The 19,757-nt window shown below is 41.3% G+C and overlaps 1 protein-coding gene across 1 annotated transcript in view; it reads right to left on the bottom strand.

Moving 5' to 3' along the window:
- Nucleotides 1-19,505, bottom strand: part of LOC110175846 (insulin-like growth factor-binding protein 5) — a 45,141-nt gene extending 25,636 nt beyond the window's left edge. The window contains exon 1 of the mRNA XM_020942065.2: nucleotides 18,983-19,505. Coding sequence (XP_020797724.1) covers nucleotides 18,983-19,316 — 334 coding nt within the window. The 5' untranslated portion in view covers nucleotides 19,317-19,505. The remainder of the gene's footprint in view (nucleotides 1-18,982) is intronic.
- Nucleotides 19,506-19,757: the final 252 nt, after the last annotated feature.

Below are 19,757 nucleotides of genomic sequence, written 5' to 3'. Positions count from 1 at the left end.
AAATATTACAGGTTGGTAGGGCATCTGACACTGGAATATAGACAGTTGGGAGGGCATCTGACAGGAATTTAGAAAGGAATGGGAGGGCATCTGACACACAGTGATATAAGACAATGGGAGGGCATCTGACATAGATACAAGCGGTTGGGAGGGCATCTGACACACAAGAATATTAGAAGTTGAGAGGGCATCTGACACACTGAAATATATGAGGAAGGCATCTGATGCACAAGAATATAAGCAGACAGGAGGGCATCTGACACATAAGAGCATGGGAGGGCATCTGACATAGGGACATAGGAGCATAGGAGGGCATCTGACACACTGGAATATTAGAATTTGGGAGGGCATCTGAGGCACAAGAATATAGAAAAGGACGGGAGGGCATCTGACACAGGGACACAGGAGGTTGGGAGCAGAGGCGGCGCTACCATTAGGCAAAAGTAGTCTGCCACCTAGGGCCCCAAAACCTGGAGGGGCCCCCAACCAACTAATTACCCTGAGTTTGATTTTCTCTCAATATGACATTAAATGAGAGTAGTTTTACTTTTAAACAATAATAATGAGAAAAAAAATAAATAATAATAATAATAATAATAATAATATCATCATCATCATCATCATCATCATCATCATAATAATATGTAATGAATATAAACAAAAAACAGCAAAAAAAAACAAAAAAACCCCAAAACTTTCAGCTCTGGTTTTCCAGTAGGCGACCAAATAATAAGATAAGTTTCCAATCCAACATAATTCAAAATAAATATAGATGTGCATGTCTCAAGAACAATTAAAAAAAAAAAAAAAAAAAAAGTGAGGGCCCCAAACTCAAGTTCACTTAGGGCCCTCATTTTTCTAATTACGCCACTGGTCGTGAGGGCATCTGACACACTGGAGTATTAGAGGGTGGGAGGGCATCTGACACAGGGACGCAGGATTACGGGAGGGCATCTGACTCGGTGATATAGGAGCTCGAGTGTACATGTGTAATTTGGCTGCGGTCGGGTGCCACATGTATGTTTGGGTTTGGGACGCGCGCTGCCCCCTTGTGGTCACCCGCTCCGCTCCTGAATTGCCGGGTGTGTCCGGGTCGGGAGTCTTCGGCGGTCGGAGTTCCTATTTTGGCGCGCTCCCCCGAACGCAGCGCGCTACAAAAACATCCCAGCGCGCCGCCACCGAGCACGCTGCCCATTTAGGTTTAACACTTTGGATCTGGATTACCACGTCCAAATACGGGTCCGCTTTGGTTTTTCTGCGTTTGAGAGTTAAAGGTGCACTGTGGGACTTTTCTGGTGGGAGATACGGCACTTGCTTCTCCGTGGAGATGTTGATGTTTGCTCTGAATATTCCACAGTACAGTATTTAACTTATAACTACTGTATATATCATGGCAAAAGGAGAAATTCAACTTGTCAACTGGACCCAAGTTTATTTTGGTTGAGTATGTTTCGCAGCTTTGCAGGTCAAAATGCTGGAGGAGCTACCTACAATGAAACTACTCTGAAACTAACACTCCTACTTAGTGGTGTAATAGTAAGTAGATTTGTTAGTTTCAGAGTATAAGGCGCACTTAAAATCCTTTAATTTTCTCAAAATTCGACAGTGTGCCTTTAATCCGGTGCACCTTATGTATTAATTCTGGTTGTGTTTACTGACCTTGAACCGATTTTATGTGGTGCACGGCACTCAAAAATGTGTCAAAATGTTTTAGTACGACTTTGGTAAACTACGAAGCCGCACCACTTAATGGATTGTCGGAACATTAGGGCCGCTGTAGTCAGGAGCCTCATGGAGTCCGACAGAAGCTGAACCACATCAGCGCACAAGGAGCGAGCAGTTTTTTCAGAGCTTGTATTTTATGCAAATGAGCCATGTGGTTTTAAGTCTTGTTTCTGTAAAATGTAAACAAATGTGTACAAAGCTGCATTAAACACATTATTACTCAATGTATATTTGAGTCATCCTCAAAGGAAATAAAAAAGCAAACTTAAATGATCCACCCACCCTCCGTTTGTTTCGCTTAATGCGTTTTATAATCCGGTGCACCTTATAGTCTGAAAAATACGGTAGTTTCAGTGTAGTTAGCTCCTCCCTTATGGCACATATAAGGCACTATCCATCAGCATTTTAGACCAGAACTGAAGCAGTTAAGATGAGCTGCGAAACATATTCACCCAAATAAACTTTTGTCCAGTTGACCAATTGAATTTCTTATTTTATTGTGGATTCTTCCTAAACCACTGAGGGATTTTACACACATCTACTGTATATATCATGCATTTATTGAATTCTCCTCTTTTTGCCAACACATACCTGCCATTGCCCTCTACGCCAGTTAAAAGTAGCCAAAAAATGTACCAGGAGTAACATTACTTCCAAATAATATTACTCAAATAGAATTACAAAGTAGTGTTCCAAGTACTGCACTGCACAACTGCATAAATCATTCAATAATGAACAAAATCTGGAATATTCAAAGGACTGAGACAAAAGGGAAAATAAATCTTATCTGAAGGAGCGGTTCAAGGAGCGGAAACACAAATGTTCAAATCATTTCAGATTGTCAACGTGACACTCAGTCAGTGCTAGTGTGGCTTCTGCAGCTCAGGGAGGGAATTCTGGAGGTTCTGACATAAGGCCTGAACATAAACTGAGCATGAGACATATTTGAATGTGTTTAAGCCTCTGGAGACACAGGGTCAGAGATTACGGTGTTTTTCAGATGATAAGTTGCACCAGACAAAAATGCATAATGAAGAAGGAAAAACATATATAAGTCACAGCAGACTATAAGTCGCACTTTTTGGGGGAAATGTATTTTATAAAATCAGAGACCAGGAACCGACATTTCCTGTGTAAAGTCAAGTTGTAGTAATAACAATAGAAGAGAGAACAACAGACTGTTAACGTCACATATGAACAGTTCTTCAAATAAACTATAACATAAACAACAGAACAGAACAAGTTTAACAAACTCTCCATCTCACTCCAAATCACTAAATCCATTCAGTTCTTCATCCTCGGTGTCACTTCTGAACAACTCCTCGACCTCCGGAGGTAAACAGAGCGTCACTTCCTCTTCTGTGTCGCTGTCGTCAGACTCAGCATCAGTTCCAGTTAGAATTATTCGGGTCTTTTCTGAATCCCGACAGGATGGTTTCAGTGTCACTGAAGTTCAGACTTTGTCCATCCATCCAGTGACTTCAGGAAAGTTTCATGGTGCATCCTCCCAGTGTCACAAGTTTCTTGCTCACTCCAAACTTTCTTTCTGCTGCTTGATTACCATTTTCAGCTGCAAATTTCACGACTTGCAGTTTGTAATCTGCAAAATCTGATTTTGTTTTTTGGGTTCATTTGTGTTCAGTTTTCTCTGTCGTCTTTATAAGTTTGTTTAAATGTTCAATTGTTCAGTGGTGCAGAAGTAATGGTGCGATCGACTGACATGATACAGACAGAACAGAGGCTCTTTCTGCAGGAGACATGTGCAGTAGAGTGAAGTGACAGTGGTACAGGAGGAACAAGAGCAGCAGATACTCACACACAAGACTATTTAGAACCCCTCTACGCTTCACTGTGAACATTTTAATATATAAGTCACACTGGACACACCCAAACCATGAAAAAAAGTGCCACTTACAGTCTGAAAAATACGTTACACTTTTTTAAACTGCAGACTACAGAGAGTTATTTTAAGTCAAAGTAACTAGCAGCTCTCTCCGTCTTCACCTGACCTGCTCTTTCCAGATAAACGAATGCATTTGTTCCGTGCTGCAGACCTTAATGTGACTTGGCTCGGCCTCGGACAGAATTCCCATTAAACGCCTGATGTGCTGCAGAGAGCTCCTCAAACACTGCGCTCCATTGTTCGCGCACAGCTCCAAACATGTCCATTTGGTTTTCCTCGGCGCGCTCTCAAACTCCCCGCGGAGCCGTACAATGGCGCGGCCCGCTCCACGCTTTGGGAGAGCGGAGGAATTGTACCGGGAAGGCCCAGAGGTTTTGTGTCCGGGAGCTCATGTGCTCATCGCGGTCACATGTTTGAGAAGAGACGGGTGAAAAGTGGAGTTCTTTCACAGCTGTTAGTCCGAGCTGTGAGGAGTCAGCTGTGAAGAGGAAGCACACACGGATTAACGCTCAAGACTCCAGTAACTTTCACCTTATACACGAACACCGGCGGAAGGTACGAAGTAAAAGTAGTAAAGTACTGTATGGAGATGTCATTGCTTCACCCGAATGTTCTACTTTACATTTACTCAAGTGGTTTTATAGTGTAGAAAAACTGGTGACTCGCCTCACAGATCTGACCTTGACCAATTTTTTCAGTGTTCCTGGATTAAATCTGCATTTGGTCACCAAGTACTAGGACTAAACCAGATCTAAACCAGGACTAAATCTGGACTGAACCAGGATTGGACCAGGTCTGAACCAAGACTAAACCAGGACTGAACCAGGGCTGAACCAAGACTGAACCAGAACTAAACCAAGACTAAACCAGGGCCAAATCTGGACTGAACTAGGGCTAAACCAGATCTAACCAGGACTAAATCTGGACTGAACCAGGATTGGACCAAGTCTGAACCAAGACTAAACCAGGACTAAACCAAGACTGAACCACTACTGAACCAAAACTTAACCAGGACTAAACTAAGTCTGAACCAGGACTGTACCAAGACTAAACCAGGTCTGAATCAGGACTAAAGCACGACTGAAGCACAACTGAACCAGGACTAAAGAAGGAGTGAACCTGGACTGGACCAGGTTTGAACCAAGACTGAACCAGGACTAAACTGGGACTGAACCAGGAAACCTGGAGTCAGCTGTGAAGAGGAAGCACACACGGATTAACACTCAAGACTCTTTCACTTTCAACCCTAACTTTCACCGTACACACTGACTCGATACTTATACACGAACACCGGCGGAAGGTACGAAGTAAAAGTAGTAAAGTACTGTATGGAGATGTCATTGCTTCACCCAGAATGTTCCACAGTGTGACATTAAACAGATCTACTTTACGTTTACTCAATCAAAAGTGGTTTTATACCTCAAAAAATTTAGAAAAACAGACATTCTGACTGTGAGCGGCGTTGCCTTTCCACAGATCTGACCTGTAACTTAGCCTGGTTTGGTCTCCGTGAAGACAGAAAGGTTTAATGCCATACTGTGAAACATTCCAGACATAGAGTAATAACATCTCCATGGCGATCTCCGAGCAGGTATCTGTACTTTCTACTCTTCTACGTTTGGAAAGTAAAAGTATTTTTGTCTGAGGGTTTATTTTGGACACATCTGACACACAAAGAAACGAGGAAGAGGAAGGAAGGAACAGAGAGGAAAAAAACTCATTCATTATTCAGTTGTTTCTTTTGAACATTATTGTAGAGAATGAATCATTTGTAGCACTCTCGCCTCAAAGCAAAAAGGCTCAACTCCTGGGTCAAATGCAGGTTTAACCCAGAGACACTGAAGGATGGGTCAAATGTAGGTTTAACCCAGAGACACTGAAGGTCGGGTCAAATGCAGGTTTAACCCAGAAATACTGAAAAAAAAAATTAAATGCAGGTTTAAATCCAGAGACAATGAAGTATGGGTCAAATGCAGGTTTAACCCAGAAATACCGAAGAATGGGTCAAATGCAGGTTTAACCCCAAGACACTGAAGTATGGGTCAAGTGAAAGTTTAAACTCAGAGACACTGAAAAATTGGTCAAATGCAGGTTTAACTCAGCAACACTTCAATGTGTAAAATGCAGGTTTAACCCAGAGACACTGAAAAATTGGTCAAATATAGATTTAACCCACAAACACTGAACAATGGGTCAAATGCAGGTTTAACCCAGAGACACTGAAAAATTGGTCAAATATAGGTTTAACCCTGAGATACTGAACAATGGGTCAAATGCAGGTTTAACCCAGAGACACTGAAGAATGGGTCAAATGCAGATTTAACCCAGAGGCACTGAAGGTTGGGTCAAATGCAGGTTTAACCAGAGATGCTAAAGGGCGGGTCAAACGCTGGTTAATCCCAGAGACACAGAAGGATGGGTCAAATGTAGGTTTAACTCAGCAACACTTCAATGGGTCACATACAGGTTTAACCCAGAGACACTGAACAATGGGTCAAATGCAGGTTCAACCCAGATGCACTTGAGAACGGGTCAAATGCAGAGGACATATTTCCCTACAGAGACAATAAAGCCTAGACTTGACCTGCTTGTCTCCATTTTTTACACCCTTCAGTGACGGTGAAATGTTCCACAGTATGGCATTAAACGTATTCATTCAAAACGTGCTTAGTCGGAGGTTGTGGGTTAGACTCCTGCTCTGTGAGTGGAGTGTTCCTGTGTGCAGAGGTGAACATATGAAGTCCATTACCTTTTAAAGTGTGAGTGTGAGTGAAAAATGTCTTCGCTGATCCGTATCTTTGTGCCTCCGTGCGTTGCCGCGGTGATGGACAGAGCAAAGCACTTTGGGTGAAATTTGTCCCACGTGTGCGATCGGCCGCACGCTAAAGTCTCACTGTCAAATGTTTACAGAAAGAACAGAGATTTACACACGTGACCCACAGGGACTGGACCAGGACTGGACCAGGACTGGACCTGGACTAAAGCAGGATTGAACCATCAGTGGACCAGGTCTGAGCCAAGACTCAAACAGGACTAAAGCAGGACTGAGCCAGGACTGAACCAGGACTAAACCAGGTTTGAACCAGGACAGGACAAAGATTGGACCAGGACTAAACCAGGACTAAAGTACGACCGAACCAGGACTGAGCCAGAACTGAACCAGGACTAAACCAGGACTGTATCAGGACTAAACAAGGACTAAAGCAGGACTAAAACAGGACTAAACTAGGTCTGAACCATTTCTGAACCAGGACTTAATCAGGACTAAACCAGGTTTGAACCACGACTAAACCAGGACTGAACCAAGACTGAACCAAGACTGAGCCAGGACTAAGGCAGGACTGAGCCAGAATGGAGCCAGTATTGAACAATGACTAAACCAGGATTATATCAGGACTAAACTAGGTCTGAACCAGGTCTGAACCAGGACTGAACCAGGACTGAACCAGGACTAAATCAGACAACGCAGACAATGCAAAAGAACAACTGCGGCTTTGCTTTTACACGAGCGACTATCCTGCAGATCACAAGTCAATAAACCCCTCCCACTCTGGAAACACTAGCCCCTCCTTTAGTTCCCTTTAGTCCTGGTTTAGTCCTGGTTTAGTCCTAGTTTACTCCTGTTTTAGTCCTTGTTTAGACCTGGTTCAGTCCTGGTTTAGACCTGGTTTAGTCCTGGTTCAGCTATGGTTTAGTCCTAGTTTAGTTCTGGTTTAGTCCTGGTTTAGACCTGGTTTAGTTCTGGTTTAGTCCATATACGGTGCAAAAGTTCAGCATCTTCACAGTTATTTTGGTGAGAGTAACTTAAAAGTGCTGCAATAGTCATGTAATGTTTTACATTTTAAATACAGTAATATTCCTCCTTCCTTCCTCCTTCCTTCCTCCTCCTTCCTCCCTCCCCCTCCTCCTCCCTCCTCCCTCCTTCACCCCTCCCTCTCTCTCCACACTCCGTTTCAAACAAGACAGCACAGAATCGCAGACACATTTCGGTTTACGACAGACGAAGAGAAGCATCTGTTTGACTGAAAGTGAATCTGCGACAGGTGACCCGACAGGTGCTCCTGACAGGTGCTACCGACGGGCGCTCCGGATCGTTTAGACTCTGCGGATTTAAAATTAGATCAGCTAAAGCAACAAGCGACAAGTGCGGGACAAATATTTAGACGACACGAGCAAATAGTAGCTGACCGATGCATTTCTTGGACTTAAAGGTGCACTGCGGAACTTTTTTGGTTGTTCGGTTTGGTCCGTCACCTGCTTGTTTCTATGGATACGTCATTGCTTTGCCTGGAATGTTCCACAGCGTGACATTAAACAGCTCTACTTTCGATTTATTCAACTACAAGTTTTTTTATCGCTCAAAAATACCTCGAAAAACAGTTTTGGTTTCCGTGAAGATCGAACGTTTTAATGCCATACCGCGAAACATTCCAGTCAACGAAGCATTTGATGGACCCTCCACCAGAAAAGTTACACAATGTACCTTTAGATAATACCAGCTTTTATATCTATAACAAGCCAAAACAAAAAAAGTCTTGAGTGGGCTCCAAACCGCAGTCTTTTCCTGACACTGGATTGGCTGTACACGTCTCCATTAAACACAAAGAGCTATTGTTTTTAGCCTCATTTAGACTGCTGCCCTCCTCCAAAGAGAAAGTTTGCCAAGATTATTAAATGTATCCACTAATGGGATCGCAATATAAGACGGTGAAATGTAGGGCACTAAAGGTATCTTATCGAATACCTTGAAAAACGCGCAGGTTTACTCAGAGAAAAATACACAATTCAATCTAAACGCTGAAAAACGACAAAAGTTAAGATGACTTCACTGGAAATAAACAATATCTAGATAAGTTAAAATGACTTCAATTAAAAACATTTGACTTTATTTGAGTCGGTTCAACTTGACAAGTAAAATGATCTACCAATGGAATAAGTGTGTTTTTGGGTTTGTGTTGCTTCAGAAGTGCTAAAAGTTGTTGGTTTTTTTCTTATTTTAAGTGTAGTAAGATGTATTTTCATATTTTAAGTACAAAAAGTCTTGTTCCACTAGCAGATCATTTTACTTATCAAGGGAAATTTACTCAAATCAGAATAAAACTTTCTTAATTCAAATCAACTTAACTTGGCTAGATTTTGTTTTTTGTGGTGTTGAATGTGAGTACAGTTCACTTAAAGTAAGTAAAAGTATCTACCAACGAAATGAAACAAGACTGTTTGTACTTAAGATATGAAAATACATCTTACTACAGTTAAAATAAGAAAAACAACAACTTTTTGCACTTAAAACTTAAATTTTCATACACCTTCACTAGAATCATTTGGGAATTTTCAGTCCACACTGCAAAAAAACTAAATCTAGTCAAGTTAAGATGACTTGAATTAAAATAAGTTTTATCATGATTTGAGTAAATTTCACTTGACAAGTAAAAATATGTACCAATGGAACAAGACTTTTTGTATTTAAAATATGAAAATACATCTTGCTACACTTAAAATAAGAAACAAAATCTGTTTAAGAAAAAGACACTTATTCCATTGGTCGATCATTTTACTTGTCAAGTTGAATCAACTCAAAAAAAGTCAAATTATCTTAATTTAAGTCATTTTAACTTGTCTAGATATTGTTTTTTCCCAGTGTAGAATCAAATTTGGAAAAATTCAGCCCTCATTGCAAAAAAACAAAATCTAGCCATGTACAGATGATTTGAATTTAGAAAGTTTTATTATAATTTGAGTAAATTTCACTTTACAAGTAAGTTACTAAATTAAGTTGACTTGAATTAAGAAAAATTTCACTTGACAAGAAAAAATATCTGACAGTGGAGGAAGACTTTTTGTACTTAAAATATAAAAATACATCTTGCTAAACTGAAAATAAGAAAAACAACAACTCTTTACACTTAACACTTAAATCTCCATACACTTTCACTAGAATCATTTGGAAAAATTCAGCTCTCACTGCAAAAAACAAAATCTAGCCAAGTTCAGATGACTTGAATTAAGAAAGTTTTATCATGATTTGAGTAAATTTCACATTATAAGTAAAAATATCTGCCAGTGGAGTAAGACTTTTTGTACTTAAAATATAAAAATACAACTTGCTACACTTAAAATAAGAAAAAATAACAACTCTTTGCACTAAAACTGAAAACTCAATACACCTTCACTAGAATCACTTGTTCAATTTCAATCTTCATTGCAAAAAACAAAATCTAGATGATTTGAATTAAGAAAGTTTTAACACTATTTGAGTAGATTTCACTATTTTCAAGTAAAAAATATTTGCCAGTGGAACAAGACTTCAAATACAAAAAATACATCTTGCTACACTAAAAAAATAAAATTAAAAAATAAACTTTTTGCACTTAAAATAACAAAAAAAATTGAATGTTGCTTTAAATTAAAAATAAAAAAAATACAAAATACAAAACGGTAGATGATTGCACTTGTCAAGTTGAATCTACTCAAAAAAACAAAATATTCTACACTTGCCAAGTTGAATCTACTCAGAAATCTAAATATTCTAAGTAGAAGTCGTTTTAACTTACCTAGATATTGTTTTTTGTTTGTGTTTTCTGTTTCTCAGTCTATATCTGCAGGGTTTAAATGAAACAAAACACAACTCCAGATCTGTTTGCGACGAGGAAACGTTAGAACATAGATCAGAACATCCCGTTGGAACCGTAATCTCGAGATCATGCAGCCCGTCGTCTGCGTGGTGAGTGCGACTGGGCCGTCCCCCCCCGTCATTATCAGTGCCATTGTTTGGGGCTATTGTCTTGAGCTAATGCCAGGCTGCGTGGCACTGGAATGCACCAAACAACACGGGCACATTCCTCCTGGCACCTTCAGAGACTCCACTAGGCACTGCGGTTTGGACTGTCTCCCACACACTCTAAAAAACACGCAGTACACGCTCGAGTTACACCGACTTAAAGATCCCGAGTTACGCAAAACAACGGACTCTTGTGAATTTGAAGTCATGTTGTTACCGCCTCAGAAACAGACCTGGAGTTGTGTTTCGTTTCATTCACATGTTTGAGTAATCCTGGTTTATTAGTCTGTGTACGTCTCCAAAATGCTCTGTTCCACCTTGTGATGTCACGTTTACACTGGACAAAAAAACAACATCTAGGTAAGTGAAAATGACTTTAATTAAGACTTTATTTGAGTCGATTCAACTTGACAAGTACGATGATCGACCATTGGATTAAGTGTGTTTTTCTTAGATTTTGATTTTTATTTTTAAGTGCAAAAAGTTGTTGTTTTTCTTATTTTAAGTGTAGCAAGATGTATTTTCATATTTTAAGTTCAAAAAATCTTGTTCTACTTTTTACTTGCAAAGTGAAATTGACTCAAATCATGATGAAACTTTCTTAATTCAAGTCAACTGAACTTGGCTGGATTGTGTTTTTTTTTGTTTTGTTTTGTTTTTATCGCAGTGTTATTTCAGGAGAGATTGTGTTTCGTTTCATTCACACATGTTTGAGTAATCCTGGTTTCCAAAATGCTCTGTTCCACTTTGTGATGTCACATTTACACTGGACAAAAAAACAATATCTAGGTACGTGAAAATGACTAAAATTAAGACTTTATTTGAGTAGATTCAACTTGACAAGTACGATGATCGACCAATAAGTGTGTTTTTCTTAGAGTTTGTTTCTTATTTGAAGTGCAAAAAGGTGTTGTTTTTCTTATTTTACATGTAACAAGTAGAATTTTTATATTTTAAGTTCAAAAAATCTTGTTCCACTTTTTACTTGCAAAGTGAAATTGACTCAAATCATAATAAAACTTTCAAAACTGAAGTCATCTGAACTTGGCTGGATTGTGTTTTTTTTTTTTGTTTTGTTTTTATCGCAGTGTTATTTCAGGAGAGATTAGCAACTCCAGCACTGGGGGAAAAAAAAAAACAAAAACAAAAAACAATATCTAGGTAAGTTAAAATGACTTGAATTAAGACAATTAAGAACATTTTACGTTATTTGAGTGGATTAAACTTGAAAAGAATGTTTTTCTTAATTTAAGCAACATTCAATTTTGTTTCTTATTTTAAGTGCAAAAAGTTGTTGTTGTTTTTTTCTTATTTTAAGTGTAGCAAGATGTATTTTCATGTTTTAAGTACAAAAAGTCATTGTTCCATTAGCAGATAATTTTATTTGTCAAGTGAAATTGACTCAAATCATGATAAAACTCAATTCAAGTCATCTGAACTTGGCTGGATTTAGTTTTTTTTTTTTTTTTTTTTTGTTTTTGTGTTTAGCTCAGGAGAGATTGACAACTCCAGCAATGAAAAAAATATATAAATAAATAAATCTAGGTAAGTTAAAATGACTTCAGTTAAGAACATTTGACTTGTGTTTTTCTTAATTCAAGCAGCATTTGATTTTGTTTCTTCTTTTAAGTGCAAAAAGTAGTAGTTGTTGTTGTTGTTGTTGTTTTTCTTATTTTAAGTGTAGTAAGATGTATTGTCATATTTTAACTACAAAAAGTCTTGTTCCACTGGCAGATCATTTTACTTGTCAAGTGAAATTTACTCAAATCATGATAAAACTTTTTTTTAATTCAAGTCATCTGAACTTGGCTAGATTTTTTTTTTTTTTTTTTTTTTTTTGCAGTGTTTAGTTCAGCAGAGATTGGCAACTCCTGCACTGGAAAAAATAAAATAAAATAAATAAATCTAGGTAAGTTAAAATGACTTCAGTTAAGAACATTTGACTTTATTTGAGTCGATTCAACTTGACAAGTTAAATTATCGACCAATGGAATAAGTTTGTTTTTCTTAATTCAAACAACATTCAATTTTGTTTCTTATTTTAAGTGTAAAAAGTTGTTGTTTTTCTTAATTTAAGTGTAGCCAGATGTATTTTCAAATTTTAAGTAGATACTTTTACTTACTTTACTGAAGTGAAATGTACTCAAATCATGATAAAAAAAATTCCGTTGGGCCTTGAAGTACATTTTTCATGTTTTGCAGTGCAGTAATAGATCCCCGCCCATTCTCCACTATTTCACCTTTTCCCCCTCTCTCCCTTTCTTCCCTCTCTTCTCTCTTTCTCTCCTCTCTGTCTCACTCCCAGCCTCTTCCCCTCTCTCTCTTTCTCTCCCTGTTTCCTCTCTCTCTCTTTCTCTCCCTATGTTCTCTCTATCCCCCTTTTTCTCTCTCTCTTCCTCTTCTCTCCCGCTGTTCTCTCTTCTTCACCTTCTCTCCTGTCTCTCTCTCTCTCTGTTCCTCTTTCTCTCTTCTCTCTCTCTTTCCTCTCTGTCTCCCACACCCCCTTTCTCTCCCTGTCTCCTCTCGTTCTTTCTCTCTCACTCCCACCCTCTCTCCCTGCCTCCCCTCTCTCTTCCCCTCTCTTCTCTCTCTCTTCCCTCTCTCCCTCTCCTCCTCTCTCTCTCTTACTCCCAACATTTCCCCCCGTCTCCCCTTTCTCCTCCTCTCTCTTTTTCTCTCCCTGTCTCCACTCTTCCTCCCTCTTCTCTCTTCCCCTTCTCTATCCCTTTGGTTTTCTCTCTTCCCCTCTCTCTCTTCCCTCTCTCCCCTCTCTCTTTTTCTCCCTTTATCTACTCTCTCTCCCCCTTTTTCCCTCTCCTCTCTCTATCTCTCTCTTTCTCTCTCTCTCTCTCTCTTCCTTTTTCCCGAGCTTCTCTCCAGCATTCCCGCTCATATCTCTCTCTTCCCATTCACTCCCCCCTCTCTCACCCCCACCCTTTCTTCCTCTCTCCTCTCTCCACCTCTCTCTTTCTCTCCCTGTCTCTCCACCACTCTCTCTTTCTCCTCTCCCTCCTCCTCTCTCTCTTTCTCTCCTTGTCTCTCCTCTCTCTCTTTCTCTCCCAGCCTCTTCTCTCTTTTTCTCTCCCTGTTTCTCCTCTCTCTCTTTCTCTCCTCCCTCCTCCTCTCTCTCTTTCTCTCCCTGTCCCTCCTCTCTCTCTTTCTCTCCCTGTCTCTCCTCTTTCTCTTTCTCTCCCAGTCTCTTCTCTCTCTTTCTTTCGCTGTCTCTCCTCTCTCTCTTTCTTTCGCTGTCTCTCCTCTCTCTCTTTCTCTCCCGTCCCTCCTCTCTCTCTTTCTTCTCCCTGTCTCTCCTCTCTCTCTTTCTCTCCTCCCTCCTCCTCTCTCTCTTTCTCTCCTGGTCTCCCCCTCTTACACCCTCTCTCTCTCTCTCTCTTCCCCCTCCCTCTCTTTGTGTTCTCTCTTTTACTCTCTCTCTTCCCTTTCCCCCAGTCTCTCTCTTCTCTCTTCTCTCTCTCTTCCCTTTCTCCTGTCCAGGTTTGCAGTTCTATTTTTAGCCCTTGCACACACACACACAGACACACACACAGACACACACACACACACACACACACACACACACACACACACACTCTGCCCTGAGGTGTGTGTTACCTCTGTGGTGTTTGCACAGAGTTAAACCCTGGAGTGTGTTTCTGCTGTTGGAGTCTGCGCCTCTCGCACGCTAACACTTTAACACAATCCACCAGCCCGACGGAGCAGACAGCCCCGATACCAGACCATACCAGACCATACGATACAATACCATACCAAACGATACCATACGATACCAGACCATACCAGACCATATGATACAATACCATACCAAACGATACCATACGATACCAGACCATACCAGACCATATGATACAATACCATACTAATACGATACCATACGATACCATACCATACCATACCATACCAGACCATACCAGACCATACCAGACCATACCATACATACAATACGATACCATACGATACCAGACCATACGATACAATACACACCTCGATACACATGCCACTATATGATACACACCTCAATATACATGATACCATACGATACCAGACCATACGATACCATACAAATACCATACCATATGATACAGTACTATACCATACCATACACACCTCGATACACACGATACAATACGATACACACCTAGATACACACGCCACGATACCATACGATACAATACTATACCATACCAGACCATACGATACCAGACAATGCCATACCATACCATATGATACAATACCATACCATACCATACACACCTCAATACACACGATACAATACGATACACACCTCGATGCACACACGATACCATACGATACCATACACACCTCGATACACACGATACCATACGATACCATACACACCTCGATGCACAGGATACGATACGATACCATAAACACCTCAATACACACGATACCATACGATAACATACACACCTCGATACACACGATACCATACGATACCATACACACCTCGATGCACAGGATACGATACGATACCATAAACACCTCGATACACAGGCCACGATACTGTACGCTACACACCTCGATACACATGCCACGATACTGTACGATACACACCTCGATACACATGCCACGATATGATACACACCTTGATACACAGGTCACGATACCATACAGATCCCGATACAGTGCACTTTTGATTTGATATGACATATTTCAAGTCACTTCAATACAGTTCAATAAAAATCATGGCTGTGATACTAAAAGTCTTTGTTCATATGAAACACAAACATTTTAACCCTTCCAGACCTAAGGGCAGTTTCAGTACATTTGTCCCCGGCTGTTGCTATTAAAACTGCCCCTTTTACCTCCCAATGAAGTGTCATACATCCTTTTTGTCACTACAACCTGTTATTTCACAGTCTGCTGCTGGAGTTGTGTCACTAAATGCTACAGGACCAGAAATACAAAAACTGAAAATGAAATTTACACAGTTTCATACAAAACACACAGCAAACATGTATAAACAGCTATTTGGACATTAGAAAATGCTCAATTTGGGGCCTTAGCTACAAAAGTTCAAAATATGAAGTCTGTAAATAAACTCAAAATCTCCTTATTGCATCAAAACAAAACAAAAAAGTGCAATGGCCCCATGACTTTCCTGGTGTCAGTCGTGGAAACAGCTGGTGTCAGGTCCAGGGCACAGAGCCACATCACTTCCTGTATTTCCATGATGTTTATTACATTTGGATTTGTACATTTTGACTGAAATAAACTTTTAATAGCAAGGGATGCACAATTACACAGACCAAGATGCGTAATTTGGCATTTATTTGAGAAATAACTGCACTTAGAGCAACTTTTTTCAGTTGTTATGAACACAGACGCTCAGAGCATCGACTATCTTGACTCACTACACTCTTTGGCAAAGTTTGGACCAATCAAAATAGACGGAGAGCATGAGTTTGGCAGAAAACAAAATTCCTATTGGACCCTCGTTTTCCCTACGTCCCTAAGGTAGGATAATACTGGAAATATGCTCGGAAAGACACAACTGTCAGTCTTTCAAAAAAAAAAAAAAGTAAGTTTCTATCTTTTATGGTTGGAAAGTTAAGTGCAGTTCTATAGGGTTAATCATCAGAACAGTGAAAATGTCAAATGTGATGAACAAGTTTCCATCCTGTGAACAAGCAACAAAACTGTAGCTGTAACAAAATAACTGAGTAAAATAAACCAAAAAATACTCTTGGCGATATATCGATACAGCAGCCCACGATATCAATACTGTATCATCACATTAAACAATACGATATATCTCAATATATTTCAATGTTTTTGCACAGTCACACAACACTAAAGACTAATGCTAATGTAAAGGTACACTGTGTCACTTTTCCAGTGGAGGGACCTGCCACCTGCTCGTCTCCATGGAGATGTTTTTGCATTGCTAGGAATGTTCCGTAGTATGACATTAAACGTATTCATCTTGCAGGTATTGAGCTACAGATTCAAGAGCCCATATTACGTTATTGTATGTATTATGCGGGGATGTAACGATACGTACGATTTTATAATGATATGCATCTCACTGTACGATATTTATTGCGATATTTTGGACAGGCTGATGTAATTTTATAGATAGGACGCGTTTTTGCTTTAAAATACCTCGACAAGATTTTGGTGTGAATTATTACCGTCATAATCCCAAGAATTCAAGTAAAAAACATTTCTTCATATTGTCTGTGCTGAAATGAATCATGGGATATGTAGTTCCCGATGTTTATTAGCCGTTTCTACTACTAAAAAGCGGCATTTAAGCAAAGGAACTTGTCATTCGATATATTGTGACAGACTTTTGACGATACAATATCACGATACTTCAGTTATTATGACATTCCTGTTATAATTGTTGTTACCTCTTCAAAAACAGACCTGGAGTTGTGTTTTGTTTCATTCACACTTTATTATTATTAGTCTGTTTACATCTCCAAAGCTCCAAACACTCTGTTCCACCTTGTGATGTCATGAAGTAGTTTTGTAAGTGAGCAGCTCCTTTCACCTTTTGTTTATTAGATTGGAAATTCCAGGGATGAAATGATCCGAATGATTCTCATGAAGGTGTGTGGAGTTTAAAGACACAGTGGAGCACTTCCTGTATCACCACATGACATCACAAAGGTGGAATTGAGTGTTTTCAGTTTGAGAGAAGATAAACATGTGTGAAAGAAACAAAACACAACTCCAGGTCTGTTTGTGATGAGGAAAACAACATTTGAACATAAATCTGTAAATAGCGCAACGTGGACGCTTTAAAATCCACACACTTTTACTAGAATCATTTGGAAAATTTCAAACCTGGAGCCATTTTCTGAACAAAGAAATCTCCCGGATGCGAGACTATACACGGCAGAAGTTCTCCCTCTTTATAACTTCAAATAGAAAGTGTAAAATTATTGTAAATACATTTCGAAGTCTCTAGATTCAAAGGTCCAAAGTTGGAAACATGATGCAATTCCAGTTACAGCCAGCAGGGGGCGTAGGGACAGTGGATATCATGCATTCCAATGGGGAAAAAAAATCCAACCCAAGCACTTCAGACTCCAGCCAAAAAGAAACTGCAGCAACATCACTCAAACATACTCAAATGTGGACTTTAAAAACACAGAGGAGTACCACCTGATGACATCACGCAGTGGAGTCAGGCATGGTGTAAATATGTGCGAACACGTGTAAATAAACTAAACGGTATGTTGTCGAGAGCATGTTTACAAGTTAAACTGTCACGTAACATAAAGATCCATTGTGGGACATTCCTCATGTTCGTCTCCATGGTGACGTTACCGTTTTGACAGTGTAGAATGTTCCGCAGCATGGCATTAAACCTATCCATCTTGCACGTATTAAGTAACGAGTTTCTACTGTAAGAAAGCATGCATTCATGCTGTGAGCAGACTCGCCTCTCCATAGATCATACCTGTAACTTGGTATCGCCTGCTTGTCTGGATGGAGATTGTCGAGTTTAATGCCATACCGGGGAACATTTCGAGCAAAAAAAGCGGTAATTTCCATGGAGACAAGCAGATCGTGGCGAATCTTACACCAGAAAAGTTACGTACAGTGCAGTTAAAGTTACCAATAGCAACCAGAGAGGCTCGATACAGCGCGCAACTCAATCTTAATCTTACGCTCTGCTGCAGGACCGTACGTGGTTACGAACGCACAAGGTTGGATTTCAAACGAGACACGAAAAAACGAGGAAGAGCTGAAGGGCGCGGGTTTAATAAGACTCATCTATCAGAGCAGATCAAAGCAGGTGCCAAGTCCCGACGAACCCCGCAGCGCGCACGAGCGACGCACCGCAGCACCAGCTCCAGCACCCGGATCTCCCGCACCCGGATCTCCACGGAGGTTTGGGGATTCTCAATTTGACGCTATATTTCTCTGACTCTGGGTTTCTTTCTCTAATCTTCATAAACGTGCTCTCTCTGCCAAAAAACTCCGCCGCGCCTGCCAAAAGAAACAAGGCGCTCTCCAAAGATGATAATCCGCGCTACTTTTCCGCAGGTCCACCAAACATGGGAACTAAAGAGAAGCATTTCAACAACTTTAACGAGCACTCCGCCGCCTCACGTGCGTCTGGAGAGCACGGAACACAGCTGCGCTTCTGGGTGCGCTCCAGTTTCAGTGCGTCTTGTGCCAATGTTTAGACTGAAGCGCGCACGCCACTCAAACCGGCGTGGAGACTTCAGAGAATACATTTAAATGAAAGAGCAAACGTGACCACGCAAACTGCACTGACATTTTCTCCACCTGCTTCGTGCACAGTGTGACAAAGCGCCATCCGAGCGCAGATCCGCGCGGAGGTGTGCTGCGCTCCACACTCCTCATCCCTGCGTGAGTGAAGACGAGTTTAGGAGCCACATCTCCTCACGGCTCTGCCTCTAAACAGGCTCCACTCAAAATAAACACAATCTAAAGCCACGAGGAGAATCATCTCCAGAACCTCTGACGTGAACTCCAGAATGCACCGTACATCCACCTGCCTTTCTCACACAGTGCAGTATTAAAGTGTGCGTCGTTACGCACGGAGCCGGTCCTACCTGGCGGAGGAGGAGCGGGTTTGTGGCCCTTCTCGTTGGTGCAAACGCCTCGGCCGTGGAGCAGCGCGTGCAGGGGCTTCTCCTCTCCGCTCCGGGGCAGACAGCGGAGACCCTTGGTGCACGTGCCCGTGTACACACCGCACGCCTGGCCCTCCGCGAGCGCGCACGTGAGGCAGCAGCCGCAGCCCGGCTCCTTCACGAGCTGGCAGGTCATGGGCACCGGCGGGCACATGGACAGCGTCTTCTCGTCGCACGGTTCACACGGGACGTAGGAGCCGAGGCAGCCGCTGAGCTGCAGCACGAGCGTGGCCAAGAGGGGCGCGCTCACTAACATGGTCCCGGGCAGTGTCGAGGAGAACGGGGCTCTATGGCACAATGCCGCTCAAAGATAATCCGATTGTTCAGACTAAAGCCAAAGTCTTTATCCGGAGCAGGGGCTCAGATGACACGCGTGTAGCGGCTTCAGCGCAGGTCCAGTCCGTTGCACGCTCCTCTGTCCTCGGTGTGTCTTTGCCTCTGTCTCCGCGGCACTTCCAGAGCGCACTGATCCAGCGCAGCGCTGCGAGCCTTTTTAAAAACAGCCCAAACCCTGAAAGAGCCGAGCAGCGGGAGGAGGGAGGGCGGGAGGGGGAGGGGAGGAGGGGAGGAGGGGAGGGGGGGGGGGGGGGGGGCACTTGTTCCACGGCTTGGCACAGAGCCAGACGTTTTTTTTTTTGTTTTTTTTTTTCCTTTGGGCAAGACGCGAGGAGCTCTCTCTCTCTCTCTCTCTCTCTCT

The sequence above is a fragment of the Boleophthalmus pectinirostris genome, unplaced genomic scaffold (assembly GCF_026225935.1).
Source record: "Boleophthalmus pectinirostris isolate CB_2022bp ecotype Guang Dong unplaced genomic scaffold, ASM2622593v1 HiC_scaffold_1, whole genome shotgun sequence".
NCBI lineage: Eukaryota > Metazoa > Chordata > Actinopteri > Gobiiformes > Gobiidae > Boleophthalmus > Boleophthalmus pectinirostris.
Note: the sequence above shows the minus strand (reverse complement) of the source record. Positions and strands in the feature narration are given on the sequence as shown.